Raw genomic sequence first — 10,999 nt, forward strand, 5'->3', positions numbered from 1 at the left:
GTGAGGGGTTATGTCAGTAGTCTAGTGTGAGGGGTTATGTCAGTAGTCTAGTGTGAGGGGTTATGTCAATAGTCTAGTGTGAGGGGTTATGTCAGTAGTCTAGTGTGAGGGGTTATATCAGGGGAAACAGTGTTGTAGTCGTCTAGTGTGAGGGGTTATGTCAGTAGTCTAGTGTGAGGGGTTATGTCAGTGGTCTAGTGTGAGGGGTTATGTCAGTGGTCTAGTGTGAGGGGTTATGTCAGTGGTCTAGTGTGAGGGGTTATGTCAGTGGTCTAGTGTGAGGGGTTATGTCAGTAGTCTAGTGTGAGGGGTTATGTCAGCAGTCTAGTGTGAGGGGTTATGTCAGTGGTCTAGTGTGAGGGGTTATGTCAGTGGTCTAGTGTGAGGGGTTATGTCAGTGGTCTAGTGTGAGGGGTTATGTCAGTAGTCTAGTGTGAGAGGTTATGTCAGTGGTCTAGTGTGAGGGGTTATGTCAGTGGTCTAGTGTGAGGGGTTATGTCAGTGGTCTAGTGTGAGGGGTTATGTCAGTGGTCTAGTGTGAGCGGTTATGTCAGTAGTCTAGTGTGAGGGGTTATGTCAGTAGTCTAGTGTGAGGGGTTATGTATGTAGTCTAATGTGAGAGGTTATGTCAGTGGTCTAGTGTGAGGGGTTATGTCAGGGGAAACAGTGTTGCAGTAGTCTAGTGTGAGGGGTTATGTCAGTAGTCTAGTGTGAGGGGTTATGTCAGTACTCTAGTGTGAGGGGTTATGTCAGTAGTCTAGTGTGAGGGGTTATGTCGGTAGTCTAGTGTGAGGGGTTATGTCAGTAGTCTAGTGTGAGAGGTTATGTCAGTAGTCTAGTGTGAGGGGTTATGTCAGTAGTCTAGTGTGAGGGGTTATGTCAGTAGTCTAGTGTGAGGGGTTATGTCAGTAGTCTAGTGTGAGGGGTTATGTCAGTAGGGGTTATGTCAGTAGTCTAGTGTGAGGGGTTATGTCAGTAGTCTAGTGTGAGGGGTTATGTCAGTAGTCTAGTGTGAGGGGTTATGTCAGTAGTCTAGTGTGAGGGGTTATGTCAGTAGTCTAGTGTGAGGGGTTATGTCAGTAGTGTAGTGTGAGAGGTTATGTCAGTAGTCCAGTGTGAGGGGTTATGTCAGTAGTCTAGTGTGAGGGGTTATGTCAGTAGTCTAGTGTGAGGGGTTATGTCAGTAGTCTAGTGTGAAGGGTTATGTCAGTAGGGGTTACGTCAGTAGTCTAGTGTGAGGGGTTATGTCAGTGGTCTAGTGTGAGGGGTTATGTCAGTAGTCTAGTGTGAGGGGTTATGTCAGTGGTCTAGTGTGAGGGGTTATGTCAGTAGTCTAGTGTGAGGGGTTATGTCAGTAGTCTAGTGTGAGAGGTTATGTCAGTGGTCTAGTGTGAGGGGTTATGTCAGTGGTCTAGTGTGGGGGGTTATGTCAGTGGTCTAGTGTGAGGGGTTATGTCAGTGGTCTAGTGTGAGCGGTTATGTCAGTAGTCCAGTGTGAGGGGTTATGTCAGTAGTCTAGTGTGAGCGGTTATGTCAGTAGTCTAGTGTGAGGGGTTATGTCAGCAGTCTAGTGTGAGAGGTTATGTCAGTAGTCTAGTGTGAGGGGTTATGTCAGGAGTCTAGTGTGAGGGGTTATGTCAGTAGGGGTTATGTCAGTAGTCTAGTGTGAGGGGTTATGTCAGTGGTCTAGTGTGAGGGGTTATGTCAGTAGTCTAGTGTGAGGGGTTATGTCAGTAGTCTAGTGTGAGGGGTTATGTCAGTAGGGGTTATGTCAGTAGTCTAGTGTGAGGGGTTATGTCAGTAGTCTAGTGTGAGGGGTTATGTCAGTAGTCTAGTGTGAGGGGTTATGTCAGTAGTCTAGTGTGAGGGGTTATGTCAATAGTCTAGTGTGAGGGGTTATGTCAGTAGTCTAGTGTGAGGGGTTATGTCAGGGGAAACAGTGTTGTAGTAGTCTAGTGTGAGGGGTTATGTCAGTAGTCTAGTGTGAGGGGTTATGTCAGTAGTCTAGTGTGAGGGGTTATGTCAGTAGTCTAGTGTGAGGGGCTATGTCAGAGGAAACAGTGTTGTAGTAGTCTAGTGTGTCATGCGGGAATAATGACAAGCAAACCTGAGGAGCTTTGTGATCACATTGTCCTAAAAAAGGGAACTGGATATCGGAATTCAAGCGAACTGAACACACTGAACTTGAGGGTTTGAGTGTGAGGGGTTATGTCAGAAAGTCTAGTGTGAGTGGTTATGTCAGTAGTCTAGTGTGAGGGGTTATGTCAGTAGTCTAGTGTGAGGGGTTATGTCAGTAGTCTAGTGTGAGGGGTTTTGTCAGTAGTCTAGTGTGAGGGGTTATGTCAGTAGTCTAGTGTGAGGGGTTATGTCAGTAGTCTAGTGTGAGGGGTTTTGTCAGTAGTCTAGTGTGAGGGGTTATGTCAGTAGTCTAGTGTGAGGGGTTATGTCAGTTGTCTAGTGTGAGGGGTCATGTCAGTAGTCTAGTGTGAGGGGTTATGTCAGTGGTCTAGTGTGAGGGGTTATGTCAGTGGTCTAGTGTGAGGGGTTATGTCAGTAGTCTAGTGTGAGGGGTTATGTCAGCAGTCTAGTGTGAGGGGTTATGTCAGTGGCCTAGTGTGAGGGGTTATGTCAGTGGTCTAGTGTGAGGGGTTATGTCAGTGGTCTAGTGTGAGGGGTTATGTCAGTAGTCTAGTGTGAGAGGTTATGTCAGTGGTCTAGTGTGAGGGGTTATGTCAGTGGTCTAGTGTGAGGGGTTATGTCAGTGGTCTAGTGTGAGGGGTTATGTCAGTGGTCTAGTGTGAGCGGTTATGTCAGTAGTCTAGTGTGAGGGGTTATGTCAGTAGTCTAGTGTGAGGGGTTATGTATGTAGTCTAATGTGAGAGGTTATGTCAGTGGTCTAGTGTGAGGGGTTATGTCAGGGGAAACAGTGTTGCAGTAGTCTAGTGTGAGGGGTTATGTCAGTAGTCTAGTGTGAGGGGTTATGTCAGTACTCTAGTGTGAGGGGTTATGTCAGTAGTCTAGTGTGAGGGGTTATGTCGGTAGTCTAGTGTGAGGGGTTATGTCAGTAGTCTAGTGTGAGAGGTTATGTCAGTAGTCTAGTGTGAGGGGTTATGTCAGTAGTCTAGTGTGAGGGGTTATGTCAGTAGTCTAGTGTGAGGGGTTATGTCAGTAGTCTAGTGTGAGGGGTTATGTCAGTAGGGGTTATGTCAGTAGTCTAGTGTGAGGGGTTATGTCAGTAGTCTAGTGTGAGGGGTTATGTCAGTAGTCTAGTGTGAGGGGTTATGTCAGTAGTCTAGTGTGAGGGGTTATGTCAGTAGTCTAGTGTGAGGGGTTATGTCAGTAGTGTAGTGTGAGAGGTTATGTCAGTAGTCCAGTGTGAGGGGTTATGTCAGTAGTCTAGTGTGAGGGGTTATGTCAGTAGTCTAGTGTGAGGGGTTATGTCAGTAGTCTAGTGTGAAGGGTTATGTCAGTAGGGGTTACGTCAGTAGTCTAGTGTGAGGGGTTATGTCAGTGGTCTAGTGTGAGGGGTTATGTCAGTAGTCTAGTGTGAGGGGTTATGTCAGTGGTCTAGTGTGAGGGGTTATGTCAGTAGTCTAGTGTGAGGGGTTATGTCAGTAGTCTAGTGTGAGAGGTTATGTCAGTGGTCTAGTGTGAGGGGTTATGTCAGTGGTCTAGTGTGGGGGGTTATGTCAGTGGTCTAGTGTGAGGGGTTATGTCAGTGGTCTAGTGTGAGCGGTTATGTCAGTAGTCCAGTGTGAGGGGTTATGTCAGTAGTCTAGTGTGAGCGGTTATGTCAGTAGTCTAGTGTGAGGGGTTATGTCAGCAGTCTAGTGTGAGAGGTTATGTCAGTAGTCTAGTGTGAGGGGTTATGTCAGGAGTCTAGTGTGAGGGGTTATGTCAGTAGGGGTTATGTCAGTAGTCTAGTGTGAGGGGTTATGTCAGTGGTCTAGTGTGAGGGGTTATGTCAGTAGTCTAGTGTGAGGGGTTATGTCAGTAGTCTAGTGTGAGGGGTTATGTCAGTAGGGGTTATGTCAGTAGTCTAGTGTGAGGGGTTATGTCAGTAGTCTAGTGTGAGGGGTTATGTCAGTAGTCTAGTGTGAGGGGTTATGTCAGTAGTCTAGTGTGAGGGGTTATGTCAATAGTCTAGTGTGAGGGGTTATGTCAGTAGTCTAGTGTGAAGGGTTATGTCAGGGGAAACAGTGTTGTAGTAGTCTAGTGTGAGGGGTTATGTCAGTAGTCTAGTGTGAGGGGTTATGTCAGTAGTCTAGTGTGAGGGGTTTTGTCAGTAGTCTAGTGTGAGGGGTTATGTCAGTAGTCTAGTGTGAGGGGTTATGTCAGTTGTCTAGTGTGAGGGGTCATGTCAGTAGTCTAGTGTGAGGGGTTATGTCAGTGGTCTAGTGTGAGGGGTTATGTCAGTGGTCTAGTGTGAGGGGTTATGTCAGTAGTCTAGTGTGAGGGGTTATGTCAGCAGTCTAGTGTGAGGGGTTATGTCAGTGGTCTAGTGTGAGGGGTTATGTCAGTGGTCTAGTGTGAGGGGTTATGTCAGTGGTCTAGTGTGAGGGGTTATGTCAGTAGTCTAGTGTGAGAGGTTATGTCAGTGGTCTAGTGTGAGGGGTTATGTCAGTGGTCTAGTGTGAGGGGTTATGTCAGTGGTCTAGTGTGAGGGGTTATGTCAGTGGTCTAGTGTGAGCGGTTATGTCAGTAGTCTAGTGTGAGGGGTTATGTCAGTAGTCTAGTGTGAGGGGTTATGTATGTAGTCTAATGTGAGAGGTTATGTCAGTGGTCTAGTGTGAGGGGTTATGTCAGGGGAAACAGTGTTGCAGTAGTCTAGTGTGAGGGGTTATGTCAGTAGTCTAGTGTGAGGGGTTATGTCAGTACTCTAGTGTGAGGGGTTATGTCAGTAGTCTAGTGTGAGGGGTTATGTCGGTAGTCTAGTGTGAGGGGTTATGTCAGTAGTCTAGTGTGAGAGGTTATGTCAGTAGTCTAGTGTGAGGGGTTATGTCAGTAGTCTAGTGTGAGGGGTTATGTCAGTAGTCTAGTGTGAGGGGTTATGTCAGTAGTCTAGTGTGAGGGGTTATGTCAGTAGGGGTTATGTCAGTAGTCTAGTGTGAGGGGTTATGTCAGGGTGGAAGGCGTGGTTGTGGTTGTTGTCGGGGTGGATGCTGTGGTTGTTGGTGGGGTAGTAGTCATGGTTGTGGTTGGGGTCGGGGTGGAAGGCGTGGTTGTGGTTGTGGTCGGGGTGGAAGGCGTGGTTGTGGTTGTTGTCACTGTGGAAGGTGTGGTTGTGGTTGTTGTCGGGGTGGAAGCTGTGGTTGTTGGTGGGGTGGAAGGCGTGGTTGTTGTCGGGGTGGTAGTCGTGGTTGAGGTTGTGGTTGGGGTGGTAGTCATGGTTGTGGTTGTGGTCGGGGTGGTAGTCGTGGTTGTGGTTGTTGTCTGATTGGAAGGCGTGGTTGTGGTCGGGGTGGAAGGCGTGGTTGTTGTCGGTGTGGAAGGCATGGTTGTGGTTGTTGTCAGGGTGGAAGGCGTCGTTGTTGTCGGGGTGGAAGGCGTGGTTGTGGTTGTGGTCGGGGTGGAAGGCATGGTTGTGGTCGGGGTGGAAGGCATGGTTGTGGTCGGGGTGGAAGGCATGGTTGTTGTCGGGGTGGAAGGCATGGTTGTGGTTGTGGTCAGGGTGGAAGGCACGGTTGTGGTTGGGGTGGAAGGCATGGTTGTGGTTGTGGTCGGGGTGGAAGGGGTGGAAGGCAGGGTTGTTGTTGGGGTGGAAGGCATGGTTGTGGTTGTGGTCAGGGTGGAAGGCACGGTTGTGGTTGTTGTTGGGGTGGAAGGCACGGTTGTGGTTGTGGTCGGGGTGGAAGGCGTGGTTGTGGGTGTGGGCAGAGGAGCAGTCGTAGTCTTCACATCTGGGTCTACAAGAGAATAAAATCCAACAATGAAAGTGGTGAATCTTGGGGGAAACATTAGAGTTCTCATGTCATCATTATATCAGGTAGTCTAGTGTGAGGGGCTATGTCAGAGGAAACAGTGTTGTAGTAGTCTAGTGTGTGGTGCGGGAATAATGACAAGCAAACCTGAGGAGCTTTGTGATCACATTGTCCTAAAAAAGGGAACTGGATATCGGAATTCAAGTGAACTGAACACACTGAATTTGAGGGTTTGAGTTGCTTTGGAGTGGTCAATCTGCACAAAAAAATAAGCGAACTACACCGAGATCACAGAAAATGGCTGAAAATGACTAAGTGTGAAAACTACCTTATTTATCTTATGTGTTACATTACACCAGAAAGACAACATCGTTGCTGCTGTCATTCACTGTGATGTTGCTGTGGGATTGCTGTTGGATAGCCTGTGCTGGGATTGCTGTTGGCTAGCACGTAACCACCTTGGATACTGAATACCCTCAAAGGGCGAATGCTGTGATGTTTGCTAGGTGTGTGTGTGTGTATATTTATGTGTGTGTGTGTTTGCACACCAGTGTGTAATGTATGTTAACAGATCCACAGATAGTGTGGTTGGGGTTGAGAAGTTGCTGGAAAAAATGTCCCTCATTAATCATTATTCTGTTAACAGGATTCTACACACCTTCCTCATGTCTTCATCAGTATCACCTCATTACCATCAATCTGATCTGGACTGATGCCCAGAGTTACTGCAGAGCACATTACACTGATCTGGCTACAGTAGATGACATGGAGGACCAGAACAGGCTGATTACCAGTGTCAGTTTTGATGATTGGTTCTGGATCGGACTGAAAAAGGGAGACTCCATGAAGTGGCACTGGTCTCTGGCAGACAGACGTTTCTACAGAGAGGGGGAAACTGAGTTCAGAAACTGGGACACTGGGACAACCCAAAATGGTAACTGTGTTTTAATGAGTACAGCTGGTCTGTGGAACAACACCTCCTGTGATGACCAGCATCACTTCATCTGTTATGATGGTGAGTGTTTACATACTAATGATGAAGCCTGTTCTAAGTGCTGGGGCTGCCATTGAGTTGAAACATAGACCCATGATAGCTTTAAGTTGTTAATCAGTTATTGATCTGTTATCAAATCAATGACAACATGTACTATAGATGATCATTAGATGATGTTTCATTGGATATTTGAATTGATTTTTAAATTAGACTTTTGCAGGAAAACAAGTCACCAACCTAACATACGTCTTAATTCAGGAGAACAAGACACCAACCTAACATACGTCTTAATTCAGGAGAACAGGACCTGGATAGATGCTCAGAGTTACTGCAGACAGCATCACATAGACCTGGTCAGTGTAAGGAACCAGACTGAGAACACAGAGATGAAACAGAAGATATCACTGAGGGGACTTCCTGTGTGGATCGGTCTGTTTCAAGACTCCTGGAGATGGTCAGACCAGAGTGACTCCTCATTTAGAAACGGGACATTAGGACATCCTGATGCTTCAGGACAGAACTGTGTTGCATTGTTTTTTGAATCAGTTAATTCTGCTAAATGGGTAAAACATCCCTGTGACCACAGACATAATTTCATCTGCAATTCTGGTAAATTACAATATTCTCCACTTGATCTACCTGATATAATGATGACATGAGAACTCTAATGTTTCCCCCAAGATTCACCACTTTCATTGTTGGATTTTATTCTCTTGTAGACCCAGATGTGAAGACTACGACTGCTCCTCTGCCCACACCCACAACCACGCCTTCCACCCCGACCACAACCACAACCGTGCCTTCCACCCCAACAACAACCACAACCGTGCCTTCCACCCTGACCACAACCACAACCATGCCTTCCACCCCAACAACAACCCTGCCTTCCACCCCTTCCACCCCGACCACAACCACAACCATGCCTTCCACCCCAACCACAACCGTGCCTTCCACCCTGACCACAACCACAACCATGCCTTCCACCCCGACAACAACCATGCCTTCCACCCCGACCACAACCATGCCTTCCACCCCGACCACAACCATGCCTTCCACCCCGACCACAACCACAACCACGCCTTCCACCCCGACAACAACGACGCCTTCCACCCTGACAACAACCACAACCATGCCTTCCACCCCGACAACAACCACGCCTTCCACCCCGACCACAACCACGCCTTCCAATCAGACAACAACCACAACCACGACTACCACCCCGACCACAACCACAACCATGACTACCACCCCAACCACAACCTCAACCACGACTACCACCCCGACAACAACCACGCCTTCCACCCCACCAACAACCACAGCTTCCACCCCGACAACAACCACAACCACACCTTCCACAGTGACAACAACCACAACCACGCCTTCCACCCCGACCACAACCACAACCACGCCTTCCACCCCGACCCCAACCACAACCATGACTACTACCCCACCAACAACCACAGCATCCACCCCGACAACAACCACAACCACGCCTTCCACCCTGACAACAACCACAACCATGCCTTCCACCCCGACCACAACCACAACCACGCCTTCCACCCCGACGACAACCATGCCTTCCACCCCGACAACAACCACACCTTCCACCCCGACAACAACCACAACCACGCCTTCCACCCTGACAACAACCACAACCACGCCTTCCACCCCGACCACAACCACAACCACGACTTCCACCCCAACAACAACGACGCCTTCCACCCCGACAACAACCACGCCTTCCACCTCGACAACAACCACAACCACACCTTCCACCCTGACAACAACCACAACCACGCCTTCCACCCCGACAACAACCATGCCTTCCACCCCGACCACAACCACGCCTTCCACCCCGACCACAACCACGCCTTCCACCCCGACCCCAACCACGATTTTCCCAAAGATCTTACGCAAGACTACCACCCCGACCTCTGAGAAACCTCAACTGAAGAGACAGTTGGTGAGAATGAAGATGACCCCAAAGGATCCAAATATGAACCTCAGTGATCCTGCTGTTCAGGACTCCATCTTACAAGAGGTGAGTGTCACGCTGTTCATGAAGAACCAACTCAGCAATGATATCAACTGCACAGACCTCCTCTCTGGTCTGGGTCCTAGTCTGTTGTGGATGACCTTCTATCCTGGCCGTGACCCCGCTCTCAAAGGGTGTCTCAGGGAGAGTGGGATATCCAAAAACACATTTCCAATTGACACATGTATATTAAAACACACTTGTACATGTGTGAAATAGGATAAATAGAAGTCTCATCTAAATATTCAAATCAAATCAAATCTCATTTTTCACAAACACATGGTTAGCAGATGCTATTGGTCACATACACATGGTTAGCAGATGTTATTGGTCACATACACATGGTTAGCAGATGCTATTGGTCACATACACATGGTTAGCAGATATTATTGGTCACATACACATGGTTAGCAGATGTTATTGGTCACAAACACATGGCTAGCAGATGTTATTGGTCACAAACACATGGTTAGCAGATGTTATTGGTCACAAACACATGGTTAGCAGATGTTATTGGTCACAAACACATGGTTAGCAGTTGTTATTGGTCACAAACACATGGTTAGCAGATGTTATTGGTCACATACACATGGTTAGCAGTTGGTATAGCGAGTTTGTGAAATGCTTGTGCTTCTAGTTTCGACTAATCTAATCTTATTTATTTAACCTTTTCTAATAACTAATCTAACAATTCCACAACAACTACCTAATACACACAATTTTAATTAAAGGGATGGAATAAGAATATGTGCATATGAACACTGGGTGTGTTGGATGGGCCATGACCAACCCGGTATAGACAAGATGCAATAGATGGTATAAACGTGGGTCTCTGTGTGTCTCTGTGTTTCTCCAGATAAGGAACAAGCTGAAGGAGCAGGGGTTACCTGCAGACACCATAGTGACATGGAAAAAGCAGCCTGATGGGAAGGTCTTTCACAAGGAGGAAGAGGGGTCTCCCAAGAAAGAAGAGGAGGAGAAGAAGATGAAGAGGATGATGACAAAGAGAGAACTCTAATTATGTTAAATGTTCTCTCCTTTTTTATTTAGATTAATTATCTGTACTGGGATGTTTTTTCTCACCCTAATTAAATGTGTTTTCTTAAGTTAATTGTTTAATTATAAACATTTAATAGTGTTTTATCTTGAGATGTTTTTATTGATCATTTTCTTGACTTTTATTACAGGGTGTGTTCTCAAGATAGACATTTCACACATCATGTCTGTAAATGAGTTATTTGTAGTTATGTTGATATTCAGGGCTGAGAAAAAGTATTTGTCTCCTTTCTAATTTTCTCAACTTTTACATATTTAAGATGAAGAATGTTATCAGATCTTCAAAGAAAACAGAATATTAGATGAAGGGAACTTGAGTGAACAAGTAACACAACAATTACCTACTTATTTCATTTATTTCATAACTAAGTTATGTAACACCCAATGTTCATGTGTTAAAAAGTAAACTCAGGGACATTTGTGGGTTTTCAATCATGAACTGCTCATTTCAAGTCCTGCCACAACATCTCAAATGGGATCATTAGGTCTGGACATTGACTAGGTCATTCCAAAACTATAAATGTGTTGTTTTTTTAACCATTTTCATGTAGAACTGATTGTGTGTTTTGGATCAATGTCTTGCTGCATGACCAACCTGCGTTTCAGCATCAGGTCACAGACGGATGGCCTGACATTCTCCTGTAGAATTCTCTGATGCAGAGCAGAATTCATGGTTCCTTCTATTAAGGCAAGTCGTCCAGGTCCTGAGGCAGCAAAGCATCACCAAACCATCACACTACCACCACCATGCTTTACCATTGGTATGAGGTTCTTACTGTGGAATGCAGTGTTTGGTTTTCACCAGGCATAATGGGACCAATGTCGTCCAAAAGATTAGGACTCACTTTTGACTCATCTGTCCATAAAACATTATTCTAAGAGTCTGGATGATCATCCATGTGCTTCCAGGTGCATTTTGTCTTACTTTAGTCAACTGTTTGGACTAGATGGGTCCCTTTATGTCTGATGAAAACCAAACACTGCATTCCACAG

The 10,999-nt window shown here is 46.5% G+C and overlaps 3 protein-coding genes across 3 annotated transcripts in view; 2 read left to right on the forward strand and 1 right to left on the reverse strand.

Annotated features, from left to right (window-relative positions):
• The window catches only part of LOC118942808 (histidine-rich glycoprotein-like), a 28,268-nt gene extending 21,977 nt beyond the window's left edge, over positions 1-6,291 (reverse strand). The window contains exons 1-2 of the mRNA XM_036956522.1: positions 6,287-6,291; positions 5,164-5,906 (exon numbers count right to left, since the gene is read on the reverse strand). Coding sequence (XP_036812417.1) covers positions 5,164-5,906; positions 6,287-6,291 — 748 coding nt within the window. The remainder of the gene's footprint in view (positions 1-5,163; positions 5,907-6,286) is intronic.
• A 191-nt stretch (positions 6,292-6,482) lies between these two features.
• Positions 6,483-8,133, forward strand: LOC110500754 (macrophage mannose receptor 1-like). The gene is made up of 2 exons (XM_036956523.1): positions 6,483-6,936; positions 7,117-8,133. Exons 1-2 carry the CDS (start codon positions 6,483-6,485, stop codon positions 7,572-7,574), a joined length of 912 nt encoding a protein of 303 aa, XP_036812418.1. The 3' UTR covers positions 7,575-8,133.
• Positions 8,134-8,366: 233 nt separating this feature from the next.
• On the forward strand, positions 8,367-10,695 carry LOC118942793 (integumentary mucin C.1-like). Its single transcript, XM_036956497.1, has 2 exons — positions 8,367-8,956; positions 9,807-10,695. The coding sequence occupies exons 1-2, from the start codon at positions 8,435-8,437 to the stop codon at positions 9,966-9,968; spliced, it is 684 nt and encodes a 227-aa protein (XP_036812392.1). The 5' UTR covers positions 8,367-8,434; the 3' UTR covers positions 9,969-10,695.
• Positions 10,696-10,999: the final 304 nt, after the last annotated feature.

The sequence above is a fragment of the Oncorhynchus mykiss genome, chromosome 21 (assembly GCF_013265735.2).
Source record: "Oncorhynchus mykiss isolate Arlee chromosome 21, USDA_OmykA_1.1, whole genome shotgun sequence".
Classification (NCBI taxonomy): Eukaryota; Metazoa; Chordata; class Actinopteri; order Salmoniformes; family Salmonidae; genus Oncorhynchus; species Oncorhynchus mykiss.

Coding starts and splice junctions, on each gene's coding strand:
- LOC110500754 (XM_036956523.1), top strand. CDS start 6,483: ATGTTAACAGATCCACAGATAGTGTGGTTGGGGTTGAGAAGTTGCTGG. Junction 6,937..7,116: donor TCACTTCATCTGTTATGATG/GTGAGTGTTTAC, acceptor TTGAATTGATTT/TTAAATTAGACTTTTGCAGG.
- LOC118942793 (XM_036956497.1), top strand. CDS start 8,435: ATGCCTTCCACCCCGACCACAACCACAACCACGCCTTCCACCCCGACG. Junction 8,957..9,806: donor AGGACTCCATCTTACAAGAG/GTGAGTGTCACG, acceptor GTGTTTCTCCAG/ATAAGGAACAAGCTGAAGGA.